Source organism: Eumetopias jubatus, unplaced genomic scaffold (assembly GCF_037043125.1).
Source record: "Eumetopias jubatus isolate StellerSeaLion01/CBP00866 unplaced genomic scaffold, mEumJub1_p1.0 scaffold_1, whole genome shotgun sequence".
Lineage (NCBI taxonomy): Eukaryota > Metazoa > Chordata > Mammalia > Carnivora > Otariidae > Eumetopias > Eumetopias jubatus.
The window spans coordinates 209,642,779-209,669,452 of NW_028274807.1; the positions used below are offsets into that span (position 1 = coordinate 209,642,779).

The 26,674-nt window shown below is 53.8% G+C and overlaps 1 protein-coding gene across 1 annotated transcript; it reads right to left on the reverse strand.

The window, feature by feature from the left end:
• Positions 1–205: 205 nt before the first annotated feature.
• MAST1 (microtubule associated serine/threonine kinase 1) lies at positions 206–25,313 on the reverse strand. Its single transcript, XM_028088921.2, has 26 exons — positions 25,231–25,313; positions 23,569–23,657; positions 22,989–23,064; positions 20,927–21,005; positions 18,682–18,842; positions 18,410–18,485; positions 18,028–18,237; positions 13,799–13,900; positions 13,584–13,716; positions 13,437–13,504; positions 10,355–10,440; positions 10,057–10,265; positions 7,099–7,237; positions 6,842–6,974; positions 6,539–6,704; positions 6,336–6,437; positions 6,061–6,183; positions 5,565–5,674; positions 4,659–4,837; positions 4,334–4,581; positions 3,788–3,994; positions 3,345–3,574; positions 2,910–3,032; positions 2,656–2,792; positions 1,562–1,749; positions 206–1,458 (listed from the first exon to the last, which is right to left on the reverse strand). Exons 1-26 carry the CDS (start codon positions 25,311–25,313, stop codon positions 206–208), a joined length of 4,710 nt encoding a protein of 1,569 aa, XP_027944722.1.
• Between the last annotated feature and the right edge of the window lie 1,361 nt (positions 25,314–26,674).

Sequence of the window (26,674 nt, forward strand, 5' to 3'; positions counted from 1 at the left end):
AGGGTCCACCCAAGACTCACCTCCCTTCTGGTTGGTAATCAGACCTCAAGACGCACACAGGCAAGGGGGCAGAAACACAATGTCTTGCCCCGCCAGGGGAGGTGGGGTGAGCCCCAGAAAGCTCACACAGCACAGACACACTTTATTTATATGTGTACATATGTATACAGGTGGCTGTACAGAGCAGGACCAGCGGCCCCATCGGCTACGGGCCTGGAGGCGTGGGGCAGGGTGCACCTTTTTTGGTCAGGCCCGCTGGGGGTACAGCTTCAGCAGGGCACCGGGAGGGCAGCCCCACCTCAGGCTTGGTGGCTGGGACCAAGAGGGAAGTGGGTAGGACTGGGGGCCCTGCACTGCTGGGTGCATTCTTTGTGGGGGCTGGGGAGGGGGTTTGGGGTTCTGGAGAGAGTTTGGGGGAGGTGGGTTTGGAGCGAGGCCCGCTCAGCGTGGTCCGCTCCTCCACCACCTCTAGCACCCAGCACTCCCGACCCCGGGGGACCTCAGGTGCGGGAGGCGCCAGGGATGTGGATTCCTGCAACCCTTTGGAGTCTGCACCAGGAAGCTGGGGCGCGCCGGCCTTGGCCCCAGGACGCACAGGCTCTACGACAATTGGCACCGGGGGTGTGCCTGCCTCACCCGAGCTGCTGCGCCTGCCGGTCTCGTGTTCCTGCACTGGGCTCAGTGCGGCCTTTGCCACAGCCCTGGCCACCCCACCTGCTCCATCCTCTGTCTGCACGCTCTGGTGCCGTGTGCCGCTGGCGTCCAGCGTCCGGCCCCCGGGGGTCGTCACACGGGGTGGGGTGCAGGCCTCGGCACCACCCGGAGACTCCTTCTCCTTACTGGACGCCGGCGGCCTGGGGGTGCCCTCGGGCAGCAGCGGGTCCGCGCCCAAGCTCAGGGGCGACTCTTGGCGGCCCAGGCGACGGACGGCGACCTGCCTAGGTGTGCCAGGACCCTCGATGGGGGGCGTCTCGCCGTCAGACTCGGCGAGGCTATGCAGCGCCAGCTCGCCGTGGAAGTCCTTGCGGAAATCTGGGTGGCCCACCTCGAGGCTGTGTTTGCGCAGCGCGCCCTTCTTGTCGGCGCCCAGCGAGGCTCCCAGCTTCTCTGCAGACTGCACGCGTTTGAGGAGCGGCGAGCGCGGGGGCTCGGCACTCTTGGGGCGCGGGCGCACCACCGGCGGGGACGAGTGCAGCTTCGCAGGGAAGCTCTGCGTCGTGTGGGAGCTGCCCACCGTGTGGCCCGGCAGCGGCGGCGGCGACGCCTGTGTCGGGGACGGCGTGTGTGCCAGTGGCGACAGCGGGATGTTGCCGGCCGACTTGCAGCGCGCAGAGCGGTACTGGCGGTGCAATTTCGGCGACAGGCCGTGCAGCGTGCTGGGCCGGATGTGGTGCGACGCCGACGACGCTGGCGAGTTGGGCGTGCTCGAGGCCGGCGAGCTGCTCTGGGAGGAGGCGCCTGCGGGTGGGCGAGAGGGGCTGTTGCGCGCTGGGAGCACAGCCAGGGCACAGCCCCGCCACCCTGCGCCGCTCGGCCCGCCGCGCGCAGGCGCAGAGCGTACCTAGGTAGGCGGAGTCGGGCGTGGAGCGGTAGCTGTGGGTAGGCGAGCGTGCGGGCAGCCCGTGCGTGGGCGAGCCCGGGAGGCTGTCGCTGGACGACAGCGACCGGTTCAGCGACGACAGCGAGCGGCTAGTGTGCAGCAGGTTTGACTGCTTTGTGATCTTGCGGAAGAGGGAGCTGCGCTTCTTGCTGGGGGACAAAGAGGGGGCCACCTACCCTTCACCAAGTTCCAGAACGCCTGGCTTCTTCCACTTTAGGGCCGCACTTCCGCCCCTGGGGACCGCTCACCCCTCCTGGCCCCTCCCTCTCCAGCTGCCACCTACCTATCAAAACCGAAAGAACTTTTCCTAACTCCGGTCCTATTTGGCTCCTCCCCATCTCAGGCCCCCATTCCTCTCTGGCGGCTCCCAGCCCAAGCGAGAACACCCATCCACACCGAACCAACTTTTCCCGGCCCCGCCCGCCTCTCTAGCCCCTCCCTCTCCAGTTGCCACCCATCTAACAGGGCGGGAAGAAATTCACCTAACTCAGTTTTGTCTGGCTCCTCTCATTCAGAGCCCCTACTCAACGACTTGTCCAGGCCAAAACGCCAAAACCGTCTGATCTAAACACAACAGTCTCCTCTCCCCACCCACCTCTCCTAGCTCCTCCTACCTCTAAGGGAAGAAATTATTTCAGTTGGCCCAGTCTTGCCTAGCGGGCTCATTTCACATAGAAATCCCTTCTCCTAGCCCTCCCAGCCGTCTAAATATATCCAACAGGTCAGGACCAGCTCCCGGACAGCACCCTCTCTAATGGACAAGTGCTGGCCCCGCCCACCTCCCAAGACACCTCCCACAAGGTTTTTCTCCCAGCCTAGAAACCTGGCACAGCTTCCTTGCCTGGCTTCTCGCACTCTCCCAGCCCTTCTCACTCTGTCCTCTTGTTTTTGTTCCATGGCCTGGCCGGCCACTTTTCCTGGGCACGTCCCTTCTCAGGTCCTCACCACTTCCCGCCTCAGCCCCGCGCATTGCTCAAACAACAACAACACAAAACCACAAGCGTTCCCTCAGCCTGCCGTTTATAGGCCTGCCAACTGCACTTGGCCCCACTCACCTCTCCTGACCCTCCTTGGCAGAGGGCCGCTTGTTCCTCCTCGCCATTTTGGCTTTGTAGCTGCTGCGCCGTGCGGGGCCAATGCGAATGGAGGTATTTTCGAAGGGCGTTGTAGTCACCGCTACCTTATTGCCACTCTAGGGGAAGAAAGGGGAGCAATGCCCTGCTGGAGGCTGCTCAGGCAGCTCCAGTTCCCCAGGATCTCTCAACCCTCCCTGGCCCTCCCCGCACGGGGCTCCTTCCCTTGCACTCACCTTAAGGATCAGCTCAACGACCTCAGGATGCACCATGCCATGCACAGGCTCCCCGTTCACGTGGGTGATGAGGTCACCAGCACAAAGCCCGGCCTCCTGGGCTGGGCCTCCCTCTTCCACGTGCTGGGGACAAGACACCCCACAGGGGTAGAGTCACAGGATTGGTAACAAAGAAAGCTCCCTGAGCTTCTGTGCCAGACGCCTAACTCTGCATGCACAGCAATCCTCATAACACCTAATAAAACAGTAATCATTCTCCCCATTTTACAAATGAAGAAACTGAGGCTCAGAAAGGGAAGTGAGAGCACAGGTCACACAGGACTCTTATCCAGGTCCTGGTTCTACAGTTTGAGCTGTCCCTCATCCCTGGAGGGCCTTCTTTCCCCTCCACCCACGCCCCACCTCCGGACATAGACGCCAAGCACGTGTGCTCACCCAGACAATGTGATGGACACTGTAGACATCCGAGTCACCCATGTAGACCCGAATGGCACGCAGTGTGAAGCCGTACTTCTTGCCAGAGCGTTGGATGGTGATAGGGGAGCGGAGCCCACTGACAGCCGGTGAGTAGTCCCGGCTGGGTGAGGAGTCCCGTGAGGATGGGTTAGAGGAGAGAGATCTTGGGGACATGGGACTGGCCAGCGGTGAGCTTCCATGGGGGTCCACTGCAGACAAAGAATCACAATCAGAGATTGGGACCAACAAGATACATCTCTCCCTGTAGCTGCTCCTCATTCCTCCCAAGTCAAAGTCCCAGGGTTCTCATTGGTCCATCCCAGAGCCAATCATTGTGGACAGGGAAAATACAGTGTTCTCATTGGCCTATCCGGGCACACATGGAGACAGCCCCTCCCCCGCTACATGGAGCCCGGCGTCACCTGCAGGAATCATGACAGACAAAGCAGTGGCGGAAGCTGACTTGATGACTTTGCCCCCAGTTCGAGAAGGTCTCTTCTCTACTGCGGGGTCTCCTGACAGTTGTTGGTGCCGCGCCCGGCGCAGAACCAGGTCATTAGTGGCCCTCGGGCCGGATGAGTCCCCATCCTTCGAGGCTGGACAGAGGTCACCTGGGCGTGGGCGGTCAGCTGCAACAGAGCAAGTGGGTTAGGGGTCAGTCCAAGGCCACGGGCTTGCTGTATCCTGTTCCCTCTGCCTGAAATGCTCTTCCTGCTTCTCTCTCTTACTTGTGAGTTTCACGAAAGCAGGTAACATATCCATCTAGCACAGCTCCTGATACAGAGGAGTGCTCAAATACATTTGTTGACTGAGCATGGAATATGGGGTGTTCCCCATGTTGATGAGAATCCCCAGGCTGCAGTGTGAAGAGTGGCTGAGCTCTTGCATAAACTGAGCACCACGCTCACTGAAATGTTCACTATATGGCCACTGCGTAATTGGGGGAGGCGGCAGGAGGGGGCACTCACTGGCCTCGGGGTCCCCAGCGCTGGGGGTGCCATCCCCTTGAGCTGCCTCTTTCAGGGCCCGCGCATCCAGCGAGCCCGGGGGGTCAGAGCTGGGTCGGGGAGGCCTGCGCAACCGGCCCTCATCCTCGTCCTCTTGGGGGGCGCTGAAGCGGCTGGGCTCCAGCAGCGCAGAGAAACGGCGGCGCGCGCCCAGCGGGGGACTGGCCTCCCCCTCCAGGAAGCTGGCCTCCGAAGCCGAGAAACGTTTGCTGCACGAAGGGGTAGTGGTCAGAAGAGACACGCCCCCCCGGACCCCGCCCCCAAACCCAGTCCTGTCCCTGCTCACATCTCCGGGGAGCCCCCTCTCCAGGTCTTCTCGCGCAGGGTCAGTCCTCCCAGGCCCTCCCGCTTGCCGGCCGCCTTCTCCTCTGGGCCCTTGGCGCTCGGCTCCCGCTTGCTGGCCCCCGCTGCCGCTACCGGGGTCTTGGGGTCGTGCTGCGACAGTTGCTCCATGCTGCTATACACCTGAACGGGCGGGCGGGTGGTGTGGGAGGCAAGCCCGGCCTCAGTTCCCGCCTTCACTCCCGAACCAATCCGCTTCCCGCTACTGGACCAGCCCACACTACGCTCCACCCCCCAAGGCCGGGTCCCGCCTAATTCTGAGAGGTACCCCAACCACCTACAATTCTTCAACTCAGGCCCCACTCCACAAAGTTAGGCCCTGCCCCGCCCATGCCCTCAAGAATATGCTCTCCTTCGTGCCCCACCTCCCCAGGCTTCACCCAATTATGTCTACTCTCGCCTCGGCTAGGCCCTGAACCCCCTTACACGCCGTTCCTCAAAGCGAGATCTTGCTCGGCCTTGCCCCGGGCCCCCCCGCGCTGCTCTTTCCGTCCAGCCCCAGGTCCCGACCCCGCCCCGTCCAGAACTAGCCCCGCCCCACCGTGGGCCTGCTTTCCACATCTGTCCAGGTTCCCGTCAGATTCCACTCAGTGCCACAGGCCAGTCCCAAGACCCGCAGGCTGCCTCCCCCGCAGGCCTTATCACCCCCAGATCTCTTACCCCTTCAGTAATTCCCCGGCCTGAGACCTCGGGCCTGGGACCCTGCTCTCCTGTCTCCTCAGCCCTGCCCCACTGCGGACCCACAACCCTTCGCCTCCTCAACCGGTCGTTTGGGGGAAGCAAAGACCCGCCTCCACCCAGGCCCCGCGCCCCCGGGTCTCACCCCACCCCTAGCCCAGCCTTGGCCCACCTTGCTGAAGCGCGGCGAGCAAGAGGAGAACTGGCGTATTTCCACAGGCTCCTCTTCGGTGGTGTCATCCTCGTCGTAGGAGTTCACGTGATGATACCTGTCTGAGCGGGCTGAGGATTGGGGGGTGGGCCATAACCGCAGGCAAGGGTCCACGCCTCAGATCAAACCCCCACCGGAACCGGATCTTCGTTCCAGCCGGGCCCCGCAGGCTCGGCCACGCCCCTGCCAGGCCCCTGCCCTATTCTCGGGTCAGATTCAGGCCCCTCCCCCAGGCTGGGTCCCCACCCCACTCTCGGAGGCTCCAGAAAAGCCACACCTCCAGATCCCACCTAGGGCACTCGATGCCAGGCCACGCCTCCGAGCAATCCACGCCCCCACCACAACCTCGGCCCTCTCATCCGGCTAGGGCTGGGAGGTCTCCTGCTCAGCTCCCGTCCCAGCCTAGGCCTAACCGAGGGCCCGATCTCACCGGATCCCGCCCCCTGTCCCTGCTCACTGTCGAAGTAGCTGGTGTCATCCTCGGACTCCAGGTGGGGGATGAACTCGGCCTTCTGCCTCAGCAGTCCTGTCCAGTCCAGGTCTCGAAAGAAACTGTGCTGCTTCACTTCAAAGGCACCACCTGGGGAGGGAGTGGTGGAGGGAGGAGGGGAGGGGGTTCCAGGGACCGCTGAAGGCCAGCCCCGCAGATAGCCCCGGACCACTTGGACTTGGAGTCCTACTCTCTGGCAATGGCCCCCAGTCCTTAGTTTCTCTGAAAAGCAGACCCCTTACCTGCCCCTAGGCGGACCAGGGGGTTGGTCTGCAGGAGGCTGGATATCAGGAGCTGGGCGTCGGTGGGCAGGGCCTCATCCCCCTCCGGCCACAGGATGTCATCTACAGAAAAGGCAGGGCTGGGGGTCGCTTTTGGGGCCTACAAAACCTTGGGTGGGCCCATGTCCCCGTGCCCCCACCTGCCCCCCCACAGAGGCACGCACCGCTGATGACCTGTCCAAACAGTTCTTCGGGCGTATCACCAAAGAAGGGTACGCAGCCCACCAGGAACTCATAGAGAATGATGCCCATGGCCCACCAGTCCACCGGCTTGCCGTATCCCTGGCGCAGGATGACCTCGGGTGCGATGTACTCTGGGGTCCCACACACCTGGGGGCAGGCCGTCAGCCTGCGCCCGGGGCCGCAGGAGGGGCCTCGAGGGAGAGCCAAGTCCCCCACCAGGCCCTGGGCCCCACAGTTCTGTCGGGTCACTCCACCCACGGTGACCCCCACGACCGCACACACACCTGTTTGTCCAGGAATTCCCGGGCGTCCTTCTCAATGTGGCCTTCATACAGGTTGGTGGTGAGGCTCATAAGCCCCATCTTGGAGAGGCCAAAATCCGTGAGCTTGATGTGCCCCATAGAGGTGATGAGTAGGCTGCAATGAGTGTGTGTGTTGGGGGGCGGGGGTCTCAGAAGTGAGGCCCGCGTCCACTTCACTCCTGGTCCTTTCAGGCCAGGGCTGCCTGAGGGGCAGGAATGAAGTGATAGGAGAGGCTCACTTGTCAGGCTTGAGGTCCCGGTGCACAATGCCATAGTTGTGCAGATACTCCAGTGCCAGCACTGTCTCTGCGAAGTACATGCGGGCCATCTCCACGGGCAGTGCCCCGATGTTCTTCAGCAGGGTGGCGCAGTCCCCCCCTGTGGGGGAAGGAGTTGGCCCACGTGAAGAGGGAAGCACCCTCGGCCCAGAGCTGAGCACTCACCAGCCACCAAGTCCTCACCTCACACGGCTCCCATTGTACAGCCAAGGACAACTGAGGCTCGGAGAGGGGCCTCCCCTCCCCAGGTCCCATGGAGAGTGCCCTCTACCAGTCTTCTCTCCTTTAAGCCATCCTCCCAAGTGAGTCTAATCAGCCAGTGTCACACAGGAGGGGATTGAGACTCAGAGGCTGGGTCATGCAGGGAGTTGATGGTGGAGATGAGATCTGGTCAGGATTAAAGCCTGGGAGCGTGGCCCTTGATCTCCCGGAGTCTGAATCTTGAGGGTCTGGGGCCTTAAAATGTAGATTCCTGGCCCCTACCAGGTTTGCTGCAGAGGGCATTCGTATTTTGGTCTCCTAAGATCCACTCCTAAACTCTCTTTCAAGGGCCAGATTTTCTTCCAGGTGCAGCGGCTGGGTCAGCATGTAACCCAGTCGCTTCAGTGAATCAGCCCTCAGACTTCCCCTTCTATTTTCACAAAGATTGCTGAACTCATAGGATGTAAACTGATCAGCTGGATGACAGGGCCTGTCTAGAGGGAAGTCCACACATGCAAGAGCAGAGTCAAGAGATGAAGAGATTCCTAGTGACATAGTTTGAGCACCCAGACACAACCATTCCTGAAGGCGACATTATTTTTTTAATCACAACTTCTTTCTTTCTTTCCTTTTCTTTTCTTTCTTTCTTTCTTTCTTTCTTTCTTTCTTTCTTTCTTTCTTTCTTTCTTTCTTTCTTTCTTTCTTTCTTTCTTTCTTTCTTTCTTTCTTTCTTTCTTTCTTTCTTTCTTTCTTTCTTTCTTTTCTTTCTCTCTCTCTTCCTTCCTTCCTTCCTTCCTTTCCTTTCTTCTTGAGCCAAATTTAGCTCAGCGTCAGAAACTCACAAATCAGACTGACTCCCTGAGAGTGGGGCTCAGGAATCTGCATTTGGCCACCACCCTAGGTAATCCTGACACAAACTTATGATGAGAAGCAAGCTGGATTGTCTTCCAAATGAGACTCTGGGGCTGGGCCACACTCAGAAGGCACATGACCTTAAACGTGTGCTGTCACCTCCATCTTGGTCTCCTTGCTTCTGCCCTCACTGCAGCAGCTAAATGGATATTCTCAAAATATAAATCAGATCCTATCAGCTCTGCTTAAAACCTTCCTTATAGCTGATGTCTGTTGCACTGGAGTGAAACCCAATGCCATTCGGGGCTCTGCTAAGCTCTGCGTGCTCAGCCCCAGCACCTCTCCATCCTCATCTCCCCCCACTCTCCCTCTGGCTTGCTCACTTTGCTCCAGCTTTATTGGCCTCCTCACTGCTCCTCCAAATCCAGACACCTTCTCACTTAAGAGATGTTGTACTTGGGATTCCTCTCCCTTACGGTCCTTGATGCCATCCTCATATATGAAATCACCTGCTCTCCTTTGGCTTGTTTATTGTCTGGCTACACAGACCAGAATGTAACCTCCACAAGGCAGAGGTGTGTCCATCTGGGTCCCAGCTGTGCCATCAGCGGCAATGTGGCATGAGGAAAACCATGAGGGGACATCTGTTGAGTGAATGGGTGGTTGACTAAAGGTTTGGGGGCAGCATAGGGTGGCTCCATGAGACCATGTGTGTCCTAATAACCACAGTATGTGTGTTTGGGGCAATAGATGAATTAATATTTGGGTGAATATAAGCATCGATGGGTGGATAAACCGATGGAAAAAAAGTACATTGGTGGCTGGATGGACGGATATTAAGTAGATGGATGTATAAACTGATGGACAAATTGTGGACGAACGGAAGGAGATAGGCAGATAGGATGAGAGGCTGCTAGAATGGAGTTGTGGATGGAGGAATAAAAATATGATAGTAAATAGATGGGTGGATGATGGATTAATAAATAGATACATAGGTATTGATGGATGGATGAGTGGTGAGTAGGTAGGTGAATAAATGGTTGGGTGACTAAACGGCTAGATATATAAAAAGATGGATAGATGAAAATAAATGTGCAAGGCAAAGAGTGAACCCTACTATAGGGACTTCAGTTAATAATCATGTATCCATATTGGTTCAATTATAACAAATGTGCCACACAAACACAACATGTAAAGAGTAGAGGCAACTGTGAGGAAAGGGGGTATGTGGGAACTCAATGTACTTTCCAGTCAATTTTTCAGTAAATCTAAAATACTTTAAAAAATAAACTCTATTAATTTTTAAAAATAGATGTATAATGGATAACAGATAATACGAATGGACAAAGGGATGATAATCAAATGATTGGATGAATGGATGGGATGGATAGATGGGTGGATGGATGGGTGGATGGGTGGATGGATGGGTGGATGGATGGATTAATGGATGGATAGGACAGATGGATGAATGGGATGGATTGATGGATGGGATGGATTGATGGATGGATGGATAGATGGATAGACGGGTGGATGGATGGATGGATGGGGTGGGTGGAAGGATGAATGGATAAAGAGATGGTACATGGATGGATGGATGGAAAAACTGATGGATTAGCAAATGAATAGATGGAGGATGGATGGGTAATTGGATGGATGTTCTATATTGAATGAAATGAAAACAGATAAACCAATAGATGGCTAGGTTATAAACAGATGAGATGCATAATCAATGACTGAATAGTTAAATAGGTAGATAAACATACAGGTGGATAGTCAATATGGTGACTAGGGCTCGGACAGGCCGCTGAGCAACCATGAGCAGCATGCATCCCCCCATCTTCCCTGCGATCCTGCAAGCAGCCACACCTTCCACGTATTCCATGACCATGCAGAGGTGGCGCCGGGTCTCGAAGGAGCAGAACATGCCAACCACAAAGGGGTTCTCGGCAAAGGTGAGTATATCACGCTCCACGAAGGCCTGCTGGATCTGGTTGCGCAAGATCAGGTTCTGTTTGTTGATCTTCTTCATTGCAAAGCGCTGTCTCGTTTCGCGGTGCCGCACAAGGTAGACAGCGCTGCAGGGGGAGAGAGCGAGGACCGGCCATCACCTCCGAGACACCCGGCCTCCGCCACCCTCCCCCCGCCAGAGCCCCGGGTGGCTCACCCGTAGGCACCATTGCTTATGAGCTTGATGGTCTCGAAGTCATTCTCTCCAGGTGGTTTCTTAGCCTTGGTGGTGCTGCTGCGGCCCTGCAGGGGATAAATGGGGACAACCACCACCATCATCATAAAATTGGAACTCTTATTATTCCATTGACATACAAGGAATCTGAGGGGGTGGGTGGATCCTTCACCCAAGTGCCACAGTAAGGGAGTAACAAAGTCAGGACTTGAACCATACTGTCTGACTCTGAAGCCATATTCCTAACTTTTTTCCATTAGGAAAGAAGCCTACAAAATAATCACCTTAATATACAAAGAACTTCCAGAAATCAATAACAAAAAGCCTAACAATTGAAGAGAAAATATAGGCAAGATAGTCCATAGTTCATGTATCTTGCTTATATTTTCTCTTCAATTGTTCATGTATTGCCTATGAAGAGATGCTGAACCTCATATATAGTGGCAGAAGAGCAAATGAAAACTACCCCAAGATATAATTTTTCACCTAGCAGATGGGCAAAAAAATCCAAAAGGCTGACACACTCTGAGTAAAGCTGTGGAGGAACAGGTACTTTTATATCTTGCTATTGGGAGTGTGAATTGGTACAACCCCCATGGAAGGTACTTTGGCATATAAAAGAATTCCAAATGCATGTTCCCTTTGATCCAGTAATTTCATTTTTGAATTAATGCTACAGATTTGCATGTGAAAAATGACAAATGTATTATCTTGCCCATTGCAACACTGGAAACAGCTCATATGTTCATCTATAGGAAATTGGTTAAATAAACACATGAGGAGTATCTGTGTAAAGGAATATTGTGCCACTGTTAAAAAGAGTGAGGAATCTCTCAGTACATTTATTCAGAAGGCCCTCCAAAGTACTTTATTAAGTGGGAGGGGGAAGCAAGGAATAATATGTACTGTATGTTTTTGTGGCAAAATAGAGTTATCTAATCATATTGGGGGGTGCTCAGTAGCATATATACTAATAATATTTGGGGGGATATAGGTCAGTGGGGGACAAGGGTAGGTATAGGATATTTCACTGTATACCTTTTTTGAAAATTATGTTTATTTTTCTTTAGGATGAAGAGATTCATTCCATAAACATTACACAAGAATGTGTGATATAAAAATATTAAATGTGTATGCTCCTCAGAATGTAGCCTAAAAACATCTGACACAAAAAAAATGATACAATTACAGGAAGAAATTGCTCAAAACTGGGATTTAACTCATATTTCTCAGAAACTATTAATCAGGAAAAAAAGGAATAGGGAGATGGAAGATTTGAATCACTCAACAAGTTTGATTGAATGGAATAGGTAGAATCCTACAAACAACAATTAAAGATAAATACCTTTTTAGAGTTTTAGAGTTTTGAGTGATGTCATTCCATTACCTATTCAAAAAATTAAACAAATGGCATGGGTAGTGAGATTCTGTTAAATATATATATAAAGGAAAGTTGTGTTTGTATATGTGTGAGAATTCATAGAGTTTGAAACAAAGGGTGTTACAAGTTCAAATGCCTTCAGGGGCCAGGCAGGATAGGTGGGGGCCATGGGTGACTGGGAGGCAGGTACCCCTTATCACAAGCCAGCCCCCACTTAGTGCCAACTGGCTCCACAACCATGTTATTAGAACCTGATTTTTCAAAAGAAGGTCCACACTCAGATTTTGAGTCAAAATCGTCTCCTTTCTGGGTGCCTGGGTGGCTCAGTTGGTTAAGCGTCTGCCTTCGGCTCAGGTCATGATCCCAGGGTCCTGGGATCGAGCCCCACATCAGGCTCCTTGCTCAGCAGAGAGCCTGCTTCTCCCTCTCCCTCTGCCTGCCTGCCACTTCCCCTGCTTGTGCTCTCTATCTCTATCTCTTTCTCTGTGTCAAATAAATAAATAAATCTTAAAAAAAATCATCTCCTTCTATATTTTGCTTCAAATTTTTAAAAAAACACTGCACAGTTCAGCAAAAACACATGTGTGGCCAGTATGTGACATGGGGACATCTGTCAAAGTGTGGCTGGCTCAGAGGTGGGATTATGGCAATTTTCACTATGCTGAGCTGTTAACACAGAGAGACATCCAACCTACTCAAAACCCCATGCAGGGCTCCCCACAGTTACCATATGACCAGCAATTCTGCTCCTGGGTATATACTCAAAAGAGCTGAAACAGTTGTCCAAACACTTGTACACAAATGTTCATAGCAGCACTATTCATACAACCAAAAGATAGAAACAACCCAAATGTCCATCCATGGACAATGGACAAACAAATATGGAGGATCCCTATGATGGAATATTATTCAGCCATAAAAAGGAATGAAGCACTGATTTCATGTTACAATATGGATGAACCTTGAAAATGTTATGCCAGATGCAAAAGGCCACAGAGTGAAAGCGAATTTATATGAAATGTATAGGAAATATACATTTCTGTGAAATATGAAATTTACATGAAATATCCAGAATAGGCAAATCTATAGAGTCAGAATGCAGATTAGTGGTTGCCAGGGGCTGGTGGGAGGAGGGGGAATGGGGGAGAAACTGCTTAATGGGGACATGGTTTCCTTTTGGGGGTAATGAAAATGTTCTAGAACTAGATAGAGGTGATGGCCACACAACATTGTGAATGTACTAAAACCCCATGAATTGCTTATTTTAAAATGGTTAAAATGGGGGTGCCTGGGTGGCTCAGTCTGTTAGGCATCCAACTCTTGGTTTCAGCTCAGGTCATGATCTCAGGGTGGTGAGATCAAGCCCGATGTGGGGCTCCCATACTCAGTGCCAAGCCTGCTTGTCGCTCTCCCTCTGCTTCTATCCCCACCTCTCTTGCACTCTCGAATAAATAAATAAATAATCTTTTTAAAACTGTTTTAAAATGGTTAAAATGGCACATTTTATGTACCATGTGTACATGGGTGTGTATTATGTGTATTTTAGCATGGAAAGAAAAAAGCCCATGAAGGAACAGCTGTTATTATTAGCCCATTTCTCAGATGGGGAAACTGAGGCTCGGAGCGGGAACCAAGAGCCCCGGCCAGAACCAGAGTGCTGACCAATGGCCCTCCTGGCCTTACCTCAGACAGGTCGTCCTGCTCGGGTGTGTTGGAGCCACCGCTGTCCTGTTCCTCCAGGTGCACCACATCTAGGAAGGGACTGAGAGTGAGTAGAGGCAGGGGTCCAGGCAGGTCCACCCACAGCCTCCTGCGCCCACCAGCTGGCACCTGGAAAGGGGTCACGGGTGAGGCCCAGCTGGCGAATGATGTAGCGGGGGATGTCAGTCTTGACAAGGTGACCCTCCTTGGCGTGGCCCTCCGCCGCCTCCAGCAGGTGGTAGAACTCCTCAGGGTTGAATTCCTGAGGCAGGGCAGGGATGGGCTGGCAGCGGGTCCAAGACCGCCTCCCAACCCTCCCCCTTGCCCATGCCCAGCCCCCTCACCAGACACTCCAGCAGCCTCGCGGGGCGCGAGATGATAATGAGCAGCTTCTTGACCAGCTGAGTGACGAAGGCTACTTCCATGCTCTCAGAGCGTTCATAGGCCTGGGGTGGTGGGCACAGTGGTGGGGGCGGGTTCACAGGTGCCCTGCTTCAGCCAGGCCCCTCTCCCACCCCCACACACTGCTGCTGTGTCCCATTTTATGAGTGAGAAAACTAAGGCCAAGGCCACACGGTAAAAAATTATGATGATGGGGGCTCCTGGGTGGCCCAGTTGGCTGAGCATCGGACTCTTGGTTTGGGCTCAGGTCCTGTTCTCATGAGTCTTGAGATCGAGTCCCATGATGGGCTCCAGGCCCAGGGCAGAGTCAGCTTGAGGATTCTCTCCCTCTGCCCCTTCCCCCACTCATGTGTGTGTGCGCGCGCGCTCTCTCCCTCTCCCTCTCTCAAATACATAAATAAATCTTTTTTTTTAAGACTTTATTTATTTGGGGCGCCTGGGTGGCTCAGTCATTAAGCGTCTGCCTTCGGCTCAGGTCATGATCCCAGGGTCCTGGGATCGAGCCCTGCATCAAGCCCCGCATCGGGCTCCCTGCTCAGCGGGAAACCTGTCTCTCCCTCTCCCTCTCCCCCTGCTTGTGTTCCCTCTCTCGCTGTGTCTCTCTCTGTCAAATAAATAAATAAAATCTTAAAAAAAAAAAACCTTTATTTGTCAGAGGGAGAGAGAGAGTGCACAAGCAGGGGGAGCAGCAGGCAGAGGGAGAAGCAGGCTCCCCACTGAGCAAATAGCCCAAAGTGGGAATTGATCCCAGGACCCCAGGACCATGACCCGAGTCAAAGGCAGACACTTAACTGACTGAGCCACCCAGGCATCCCTAAATAAATAAATCTTAAAAACAAAATGATGATGATGATGATAGGCAGCGCTGTCTTAAAACCTTCACTCATTCAATTCATCTTCAAAACAACCCTATATTCCAGGCCAAGTTAGAATCCCTCTGCTTGGCATTCTCTCCTCTCCAGACCCTGGGCAGCTCCCTACTTCTGCTCCGTCGGTCTCTGCTCCATCGTCACCTCCTCGCAGAGGCCTCCCCTGACCCCACCACCCCACTCTAAAAATCACACCCACACCCCACCTCCTGACTGCATCCTCAATCACTATGATCGTACTCCACTTCCCCTGTTTTCTACCCCATGAAGCCCCTTCTAAAAAGCCATATATAAATTTCTCTATCATGCCTCTCAGGGCCAAGACCAGGGTGAGCCAATGAGACATTCACCTTGATGCCAAAAATCTCAGTCTTCAATATAACTGATATTTTAATGCAGTATTTGGAAAAAATAATGCAAAAGAGCATGGAAAAAATAAAGCAAAATAACAAAATTTAAATAAGGATAGGATCCAGTGGGGTTGTGCCAAGCCATACTGGAGCTTGAAGCACTTGAAAACAAAATAGTGTGTGGCAATCTATACATGGTTTTTCAACGATTTTTTTAAAGTTGGATTTATTTATTTGAGGGGGAGAGAGGGGAGAGGGAGAGGGAGAGAGAATCTCAAGTAGACTCTGCACTGAATATGGAGCCCTGTGCCGGGCTCCATCTCATGACCCTGAGATCATGACCTGAGCTGAAGGCAGACGCTTAACGACTGAGCCACCCAAGCGCCCCGATTAACAGTTTTAATGAAAATATTATTGATGAGTTTGTTTCCATTAAAAGCAGGAAAGTAAAATTCTAACAAATTCCGGTTTGATTATAAATAAAATACTTGGGCGCCTGGGTGGCTCAGTTGGTTGAGCGACTGCCTTCGGCTCAGGTCATGATCCTGGAGTCCCGGGATCGAGTCCCGCATCGGGCTCCCTGCTCGGCGGGGAGTCTGCTTCTCCCTCTGACCCTCCCCCCTCTCATGCGCTGAGAGAGAGAATGAGAGAGAGCGCGCGCATGAGAGGGGGGAGGGCCAGAGGGAGAAGCAGACTCCCCGCCGAGCAGGGAGCCCGATGCGGGACTCGATCCCAGGCGCCTGGGATCATGACCTGAGCCGAAGGCCGTCGCTTAACCAACTGAGCCACCCAGGCGCCCAATAAATAAAAATTTTTAAAAATATATATATAAATAAAATACTTGGGGCACCTGGGTGGCTCAGGTTGTTAAGCGTCTACTTTCAGCTCAGGGTCCTGGGATCGAGCCCTGCAATGGGCTCCCTGCTCAGCAGGAGCCTGCTTCTCCCTCTCCCTCTGCTGCTCCCCTTACTTTTGCTCTCTCTGTGTCTGTCTCTCTCTGTCAAATAAATAAATAAATAATCTTTTTAAAAATTTTTAAAAATACTTAAAATAATGTTAAGTTTTAATACACCTACTTTTTAATTTTTTCAATAATTAATGGGTTTTTTGGGGGGGAAAATCACTTGCCTCACCCTAGTCCCAGTCCTGATGCCTATTATTTATCTTCTGACTCTTCCTATTAGAATGTCAGCTTCCTGAGGGCAGGGACTTTTGTTCGTTTTATTTCCAGGTAATTCTCCAGCTTCTAGGGCAGTGGGAGGCCCAAAGAAGTGCTTGATGAATATTTGTGGAGTTAATGAATGAGCAAATTCCCTTCTTATGGCAGAAGGACTGGGGCGTAGAGAGGTTAAGTAACTTGGCAAAGGCTGCACAGTAAGTGATGAGCTAGATATGAATCTAGGCCATTTGTGGAGTCTGTGCCCTCAACTCCTATGAACCTAGTGGCAGAATCTAGACTCAAACCAGATCTGATGCTAAAACCCATAATGACACCGATGTACTGCCCTTCAGGTGTGAGTGGGGGCCTACAGCCCAAAGCTCTGTATTCTGGCCCTTGTGCCCTTATCCAACTTCATTTCACTTGGCTTCTGTGCTCCTGGAATTTCCCAGACTCCATTCTCACGTCAGGCTGTTCACCCTGCTCAGCACACATTTCCCCCAGCATTTCTCGTAACTGTCATTTCCTCATTATTCTTGCCCCAATTTCAATGTTACCTCCTCCGGGGAGGCCTCCTGGACATTACAAGGCAGCCCCTGACACTCTGTCTGGTTGCCCTGTTCTATTTGCTTCATAGCCCTAAGCATCAGGTGAAATCATGGAATTCCTTGATTTGTCTGTTTCCATGTTTCCCATCCACCTCCCACATCAGAATATCAGCCCCAAGGGGGCGCCTGGATGGTTTAGTCAGTTAAGTGTTGGACTCTTGATTTCATTTCGGTTCAGGTCATGATCTCTGAGCCATGAGATCAAACCCCGCGGCCAGCTCCCCGCTCAGTGGGGAGTCAGCTTGTCCCTCTCCGTCTGCTCCTCCCCCTGCTCTCTCTAAAATGGATAAATAAATACAATTAAAAACAAAAAAAAAAAAGAGGGCGCCTGGGTGGCTCAGTCGTTGGGCGTCTGCCCTTCAGCTCGGGTCATGATCCCGGGGTCCTGGGATCCAGCCCCGCATCGGGCTCCCTGCTCCTTGGGAGGCCTGCTTCTCCCTCTCCCACTCCCCCTGCTTGTGTTCCCTCTCTCGCTGCGTCTCTCTCTATCAAATAAATAAAATCTTAAAAAAAAAAAAAAAAGAGGGGCACCTGAGTGGTTCAGTTGGTTAAGTGTCGGACTCTTGATTTCAGCTCAGGTCATGATCTCAGGTCATGATCCCTGCTCAGCAGGGAATCGGCTTGAGATTCTCTCTCTCCCTCCCCTCTACCCCTCCCCTCCTCTCTCTCGCTTGCGCTCTCCCTCTCTTTCTCAAATAAATACACAAAAATCTTAAAAAAAAAAAAAAAAGAATATCAGCCCCAAGAGGGCAGGAATATTTCTCTGGTTTGTTCACTGCTGGGTTCCCAGTGCCCCAGCACACAGTAGTTGCTTCATAATTTCAGTAAGTGAGACAAGAAATAAGACCAATAAAAATATACATCATGCTGGATGGTGCTAAGTGCTAAGGAGAAAACTAAAGAGACAGTGGGAGGTGAGTTTGAGCAGAGGTTTACATTTTAAATAAGGGGGTCTAGAGGCCACCTGAGAGTAAAGATCTGAAGGAGGTGAGGGAGGTTAAATTCTTGCCGCCCCCATCAGACCTAGCCGCAGACCACGGCCTTCTCTTGGGGAGCACGTCTTTCTTGTCCACCCCTGGAATCTCAGCTCCACGCCAGCGCCTGGCACGCGGTAGGCGCCCTCTGAATGGAAGTGGGGTGAAGGAAGGCATCGGGCACGAATGAGGCCAGCCTCCGTGCACTCACGTCCTGCAGCAGCTTCTCCAGATTCTCCTGCAATTCGTAGAAGTAGACGGTGGTGATGAGGCCGTCGCGGGACTTGGTCAGGCAGTCCCGGGCCAACTCGATGATCTGGTGGTGGATGAAGCTGAGCACGCCGTCGGCCAGCGGCAGCACGCTGTCAGGTTCGTAGGCGCGGGCGAAGTCGCGCAGCTTCTCCTCCATCTGCGCGGTGGCCTGCGGGAGGGACAGAGGCGGGGCGGGGGTGCCGGCGCGGGGCTGCGCCTGGAGGCAGTGGCCACCAGGAGCCTGTGCTGCGCGCGCCGGCCACCAGGGGGCGCGCGGAGCTAAGGCGAGCGAGGGCTCCCGCCGCCCGGCCTCCCAGCGGCCGCCCCCCGCCCCGCCTCACCTTCGGGAACCTCTCCTTGTAGACATGGTTCATCATCACGATCTCATTGTCGTAGGAAGAGGGGGAGCGCCCGGGGCTGCGGGGAGAGAAGCCCATCCTGTCCAGCCCCCTGCCTCCGAAAACAGCCAGGCATCAGATTCCTCCCCACCCCCGCAACCCCGGTAAAACTTCACCCATCGTGTTGCAACCCGTTTAATCACGCGGACAGGGGTCTCGCAGTACACAGACCCCCAGTCATCAGCTTGGGTGGGTGTGGGGGGGTGTCTGCCCACCTGAGGCTCCGCGAGCGAGGCCGCACGGCAGGAGAGCGGCGGCCACCATCCTCGTCAGTGATGCTCTCGGTGCTGCCAAAGTGTTTGGAGAGGAAGTGGAGCTCATCCACGGTGGGCTGGTAGGGCAGCTGGTGCAGGCGCTCCTGGGAGGAGCAGGAAGACTGCGGGGAGGAGCGGGGCCGGGGTCAGAGCCACCGCGGTCCCCCCACATCTCGCGACCCTGGGCTGGGACTCCTGGGGCTGATGGGCCACTGGGCAGGGTCGGGATCAGGACCTGGTTTATGATCCTTGGATCCCAGGGTCCAGGTTGGGACTCCTGGAGACAGACAGGGGGACAGGGACAGACACGGATGAGAACTGTGACGCTCACACAGATGTGGCCAGTGGGAGCCTGTTTAAAACTTGAGTCAAGTCACATCCCTCCTCTGTTCAGAACCCTCCATGGCTCCCACCTTAATCAGGGTGGACCCTGAAGTCCTTCCCAAGACCCACAACATCCTGCAAGATTGGGTCCTATATCTCTGCCGTCACCTCCTCCCACTCTCCCCAGCATTTTACTCTGCTCCAGCTGCAGAGTCCTCCTTGATGGTCTTTGAACAAGCCACACACACCCCTGCCTCGGGGCCTTTGCACTGACTGCTCCCTCTGCCTGGAGCATATCTACTACTGATCATTCCTCCTTCACACCTTTGCTTAAATGTCACCCCTCTGGGTGACATTCATCCCTCTGAATACACATCCATCACTCCCTATCCCTGCCCTATCTTGTTTCTTCTTGCTATATTTATCTCCTGACTTAGTATATCTTTACTACTAATTTTTATTGCTGTCTGCTCCTTGATGGGAAGGTCTTGGTTCTGCTTGGTCCCCTAGTCAGGACCTAGCATGCACAAACACAGACCCACAGATATCAGTGGAGAAAAACAAGGATATCCACTTGGTTCTGCAGGCAGAAGGATCTTTTGAAACATTACATCACTCACTCCCCATCCCATCAGAGTCTATTAAAATAATTTTTTCAGGGCGCCTGGGTGGCTCAGTTCTTAAGCGTCTGCCTTTAGCTCTGGTCATGATTCCGGGGTCCTGGGATTGAGCCCTGCACTGGGCTCTCTGCTGGGCGGGAAGCCCGCTTCTCCCTCTCCCACTCCCCCTGCTTGTGTTCCCTCTCTCGCTGTGTCTCTCTCTGTCAAATAAATAAATAAAATCTTTTAAAAAAATAAAAAATAATTTTTCAATGCACATAACCTATGATCTACAGAACCACGATTTCAAATAGTTCAGGCTGAATTTTTAGTATAATTTAATATAAAGCAAAAAAGCCTTTGTATGGCTTCCCGCCACATTTAGAATAAGATCTACGTCCCTGCCCTGGCTGAGAAGCCCCAGTATGACAAGGGTGCTGCCTGCTTCACCCCCGTCTGTCCACTTCCAACCCAAAGCTCCAGCCACTCAAAGCTATCTTCAGCTTTCCAAAGGCAACAAGTTGTCTGTTGCCTCTGGGAGTTTGCACATGCTGTTCCCTCGTCCCCTTCCTGAAACACCCTTCCTTTCCTTCTTCCACCTGCCAAACTCCTGCTGCTCCTTTGTCTTGGCTTCAATTCCACGTCTCCCAGGAAGCCTTCTTTGACCCTCCCCCCAGCTGAATCAGGTCCCCCCTATATTGCTATCACCTCGCCTGGTGCTACTCCCATAACAGCTCCAACCACCCTGTGTTGCAAATGTCTTCTTATTGCTCTGTCTCCCCTCATGAGGGCTTCATCAGTCCTTGGATCCTGGCCCAGCTTATAGCACCCACCCACCATATGACAGTCACATAAACGTCTACTGAACATCATACCAATGGATGGATGAGTGAACCGGAGACATGGGTAGTAAAGGGGGGTGGATGGAGAGAGAGAGAGACTTTGAGTATTGCAATGGTGGGGCAAATGTGTTCTGGGTGAAGGGTGTGCTGACCTTGGCCAGCTGAGCCCCTTGGGCAAGCGGCTCAACACATGAGCCTTAATATCTTTATCTGTAAAATAAGCCGGTGATGAGTAGGACCCCCAAGAAGATATGTTGAGGGTGGAGAATAGGGCTTTTGAGGGGACCTGTAACTTGCCAATAGATGGATGGGTGACATCTTGGAAAACAAGAAGAACCCCAAACTCTCCTTAAGGTCAGCCTGACCACTGGCCTGGATGTGGGCCTTCAGGTTGCAGGACTTCCCTGAAGCTCCCACCCACTCGCCCACCTGCCAACTCACCGAGACGGTGGAGCTGGGTGTGTTGGTGCCATAGCCAGACGAAGGAAGCGAAGCCAGAGACCAACGGCGTCCGTCCGCCCTGGAACCCAGCCGAGATATTCAGAGGCTGCAAGGCCCCACTGGTTCCCCCCACTCCTCAGGGTGTGATAGAAGCCATTGGCCACCACCAGGGTAAGGGGTGCGGGGATATATCAGTGCTCTGCCTGAAATTCCAAAAGGCCCTCAGAGCCAAGGGGCTAAAAAGGAAGTCTTCCAGCCAGGCACCAGGGACCTGGAGCAAAGATCAGTCTCCTCTGCTACTTATGATGATCCTCCTTTCCTGTCATCCTCACTCCAAACAAGCCTCCCCAAAGCAAACCCCGAGGAGGACCAGAAAAAGCCCACTCAGGGAAATCAATCCAGAGGAGTCCCAAGAGTTGCCCCCAATGAGAAAGCGCTCAGAGTGAGACCACTTGAGTCTTTTCAGAGAAGAAAGGCCCCTCCCTCACACACACACACACACACACACACACACACACACACACGTGATCACTCATGTCCACACCCACAAGTGTTGTTGCAACTAGTGTGGTCAAGTTCACAAACTGACAGTCACACATATTCATTCACACGTGACTCCTCAACACACTCACACACAATCACTGTCCCATACGTGGATCCAAATATCACACTTTCCTACACTAACACCCACACACATGCAAAACCACATATACACTCACATATAAACACATACACTCAGAGACCCAGTACTCACACTCTGACACAAAGACACACACTCCCCCACACACTTTCTACCCTTCCACATTCACACAGACACATTTAAGAACCCTCACGCACTCAGTCACACATTCCAACTCCCACACAGCCACACATTCATTCACACTCCCACCAGATTGCACACTCACCTGGAGACATTCATGGAAGGGCATGCTCCCTCACATATTCACACACGTTTACAAATGTACAGGTACACACTCACACATGTTCACATTCGCACACTGATGCACACCCCTACGGACACATGCGTAGGCACAGGCTGCCTCACATTTTCATAGTCTTACAAACTCATACTCACACATCCACCTCAGCACACAGATCGCCCATCACAGGGACACACACTCTTGTGCACGAGACTCGTCCCTCATTCCTCCCTCCAGGCAGTGCCCTCCCAGCCCAGGCAACTGCATCAAGCCCAATCTTAGAGCCATTTTCTGGCTCCCTGTTGCTCTCAGCTGAATTCCACAGCCAAGGCGGTCTTCCCCACCCACCCCAGGGAGCCGTCCTCTCTCCCCACAGTCCCATGTGAGTCCCACACGACAGCCTTCACCAGACTTTGCGGTGATCCAGGTTTTCTGATATGCCACCCCAACTTAACTCCGAAGATAGAGACGGGGTGTCATTCACCTGTTATGCTCAATTCCCAGATCACAGCACGTGTTCAGACAACGTTTTAAGAATGAATAAAGTTTAAAGAAAAAGAGACCCGCCCAAACATCCTGGTGACTCCCAGAAGTTTCTCCAAAACACATTGGAGGAATCTTTTTGACTCCCCCAATTTCAACAAAAGCCCGAAGAAATTCACTAGTGACACTCCAGAAACCCCCAAAGACCCCAGTAGGGACACCTGAAATTCCTCCTCCTGGGCCCTCGAGAAATAGCCCCAGGTGCCCTTCCTCTTGTTAGAGACCAAGAGTCCCTCGGTGGGCATCATGAAGTCTGCGCTTGCGCACCTCATCTCCGCTCCCTGTCCTGTTGCTATGGAAACGCCCGGCCAGGAACTAGAGGCTAGGGAGATTGAGACCCTGGGCTCAGGGCGCAGGCGCTTTCGCTCCAAGGCAAAGGAAGTCCCACTCCTCCTCTGATTCCTGATAGGAGGTTGGCCCCGCCTTCTCATCGACCCCGCCCCTAAGGCCAGGCGCTTATTCCCGCTGGGACGTTGGGGCACTCTGCGGGTCCCTCGGGCCCTGGCTCAGGTGCAATTAGGAGGGGAACAGATGGTGGCCCAGACGGTGGATCGGGAGGGTCCGGCCAGGGTTCTAGGGCCCTGGGGAGAGGGACTCACCTTCGGGAAGAGGCAAACGAGAAGTGGGCGGGGGTGTTGGGGGAGAAGTTGCGGGGGCTGTCCAAGGGACTGCTACCTGTGGCGGAAAGAGGGTGATTTTAAGGCTTGGTGTGGGAGGCAATCCCACCAGGCCTTCTAATCCTTAAAGAGGGTTGCAAACACCAGCTCCTCCCCTCTTTAGCCTAGTCTCACCCACGTATGAGTGGACCACGCCCCCTTAGCTGTGGCCCCGCCTCTCTAAGTTACCGAGTCAGCCCAGCCCCCCTCCAGGCCGGTTCTGTCTTCATCAGAGATGGCCCCGTTCCTCAGGTATGGTTCCTCCCTTCAGCCCCATCCTCTTTTCAGTCTAGCTCCGTCTGGACCTCTGCCCACCAATGCCTGTCCCTCAGCCGACTGACCAAGGCCACACAAGGGTGGTCCCGCCCTTTGCCCAATCCGGCTCCTCCTCTGTCCAGACTCGGCCCAGTCCTGCGGCATGAATACACCCTTCGCCTGTGCCCTCACCCACCAGGCTGTGGCCACGCCCCTAAGAGGTGGCCACACCTCTTCTCGTCTGATCCATACCCACCACCTGTCTCACCCAGGTGTCCAGGCAGTGGGGAGTGGGGTCGCGGCAGCGTGGGCGAAGTGCTGGTCAAGATGAGGCTTTTCCGGTTACTGGTGCGGCAGCTGCGCGGAAGGCGAGGCAAGGGGACCGGGCCAGGCCACAGCCCAGTGAGTTTGTGAACCCAACCATCCACCTTCCCATCTCAGATCCCCACCTGTCTCCTATCTGTGGGTGCTTGGAGGTGCCCCCAGAGGATTGCTCAGTGGAGGAGGTGACAGAGGTCTCAGCATGTGTGACCATGTTAGCACAGTGTCAGTCATGGAAAAATAGACATGTTGTCCATGTGACACCATTGGAGTCACTGAGTGCATGTGTGTCTTTGGGGCTGTGCATGACATTCTCTGTATGTAAGCACATGTGGCGCCCAGGGTGTGAGCTCAGCACTGGGTTGGGTTTATCTTATGTGACACAACCTGTACCTTTGTGTGTCTGTGTGACACAGCGTGTAATGCCACTTGTCCATGGCGAGATGTGCCATTGTGTGCTGTACCATATGTGTGTATGATTTCTGCTACATGTGTCTATGTCTTCGTGCGGCATTCTAAGTCTACGTGATATCCTGCCCTTGTGTATGTGACATTCACCACATGTATCCACGTGTGGCATCTATTGTGTCTGATACTGTGATACTGGGCATGTTTGAACCTGCCACCATGTGTGACATTCCCTAGATGAGTCTTCCATGTGTGATACTGTGTCTCTCTATCTCTGCAAGATTCCCTGTGTCATTTATTCTGCATCCATGTAACACTGCATGTGACATGCTTAGGTGATATGATGTGCTGTGACATTGTTGGGTGCATGGATGTCATTGCCATACATGTGTCTGTGTGCATCTTAGATGCCAGAATCGTGTGTGTGTGTGAGTGTGTGTGTGTTACCATGCATGTGACATCTTCCTGGGTGTACACAACATTGTACCTGTGAGCTTACTCGTCTGTGTGTGATGCTGGGGGGTCCCTGTGTGTCTGGGCATGACTCGGACCTATGGCCACTGTATGCGTGATGGCTCCAGGGTGTATCTGGGCCACTGGGACTGTAGTGTGTGTATGTGTGTGACATCATGTCCTACGTGACGCTGTGTGTCACTATTTTCCGTATGAGGCTGTGTTCTTGGTGGGGGGTAGTTTGGGCTATGATAAAGCCCCCCTTTCCCTCTGCCCCTCAGGATCCCAGCTTCTGAAGAGGGAGCCCCCAGCCCCTCCATTCCCCTCACCCCCCGCCACAGTGACTGAGCATATTAGCGAGACCAGGAACACGCGGCATGGGGGTGGGGGGGAGGCCAGGCTGCGGCTATTGTTCCGAGGGTGCCAAGTCCCCCACCCTCCCCTTCTTCCCCTACCCCCACTGGGTTGCCCGAGCCCTCAGCGCCAGCAGACAAAGGCGCCTCAAACCCCCACCCGGCGCAGCCTCCTCCCCCCCCGCCCCGTGGCGGTCCTCTCCGGCATACAGTCCCCCCAGTCTCGGCCCACACAGTCCCCAATTCAGCCCTATCCCCCCGCAGGAAGGGGCCGCACGGACACCTCTGGCGCAGCTGGACCGGGTGCAGCATCCCGGGCCCCGCCCTGCGGCAGCGGCCAGAGGGGCGGCTTTGGTGGGGAGGGCCGGGTCAGGGTCTGAGGGATGGGGTTCTACCTCTTGGTGCGGCGGAACATACTGCCGCCAGGGAAGGAGGGCATCGAGAAATTGGAAAGCGCAGTCCAGAGAGAGTCAGACATGACCCGGCGGCGGCGACATGGTGGCAGGTGCGGCAGTGGCGGCGGCAGCGCGGGGAGCGAGCGCGCGGGGCGGAGGCTGAAGCCGCAGCGGGCAGGGGAGGGCGGGGGAAGGGAGGGCCGTGCCACTGCCGCCCGCCGGGAGGGGGCGCTGCTGTTCCCCAGCGCGCCAGGCCCCGCCCGCGCGCGCCCCTGGCGCCCCCACCCGGGCTGGAGAAGGGACGGCCAGCCCTGCGCATCTTTACCCAAGGCTCACCTGCTGCTTTTCCGGGGCAGAGGCAAATCCTTCTGGAAGGCAAAGGGGCAAAAGGGCAGAGGTCAGCGTGGACCAGCAGCTGCTATCTGCAAGCCCTGTCACCCCCTGGAGGAGCAAATGTTGGGTTGGACGAGTCCCTCAGCAGCAGCCTCACCTGCACCCTTCATTATGCCTGGAGGGCTGGGCTCTTTGAGGGAGAAGGTACCAGAGTGATTTCTCTCCCGACCGCAGAGACCAACACAGAGCCCCATATTGGACTCCTGAGTTGACATCTCAATGTGCGTTTGTGCAAATGAAACAAGAGCCTATTTGAAAAATATTTCTTGAACACCTCTTATATGCCAGGCCCTGTCCTAGGCACTGGGGACACAGCAACGAATGAGAGAAAAATTCCTGCCCTTTTGGAGCTAGCATTTAGAGAAGGGAAGCAGACAATAAACAAGATTAATATAGAAGTAAATATGATAAGCTTAAGCATTCCTAAGTGTCATGAATAAAATTAGGGTGATGTGAGGGAAAATGGTGAGAAGGACATGATGGTCAGAGGGCTGCTCTGGAGAAGTGACTTATTTTTAAACAGATGTTTTATTTTTTATAAAGGTTGTGTTGGGGCGCCTGGGTGGCTCAGTCATTAAGCGTCTGCCTTCGGCTCAGGTCATGATCCCAGGGTCCTGGGATCGAGGCCCGCAGAAGCCTGCTTCTCCCTCTCCCACTCCCCCTGCTTGTGTTCCCTCTCTCGCTGTGTCTCTCTCTGTCAATTAAATAAATAAAATCTTGAAAAAAAAGATTTTGTAAAAAAAAAAGATTTTGTTTATTTGACAGAGGGAGGGAGCACAAGCAGGGGGAGTGGCAGAGGGAGAGGGAGAAGCAGGCTCCTTGCTGAGCAGGGAGCACGATGCAGGGCTCGATCCCAGGACCCTGGGATCATGACCTGAACCAAAGGTAGACACTTGACTGACTGAGCCACCCAGGCGCCCCTGTGGGGAAATGACTTTTAAGATAGTTGTTGAAAAAATAAGAGCCAACCATGAAGGATCTGTGGAGAGAGCATTCCATATAGAGGGAACTGCAAAGGGCCCAAAGGAGACAGGAATGGACTTGGCATGCT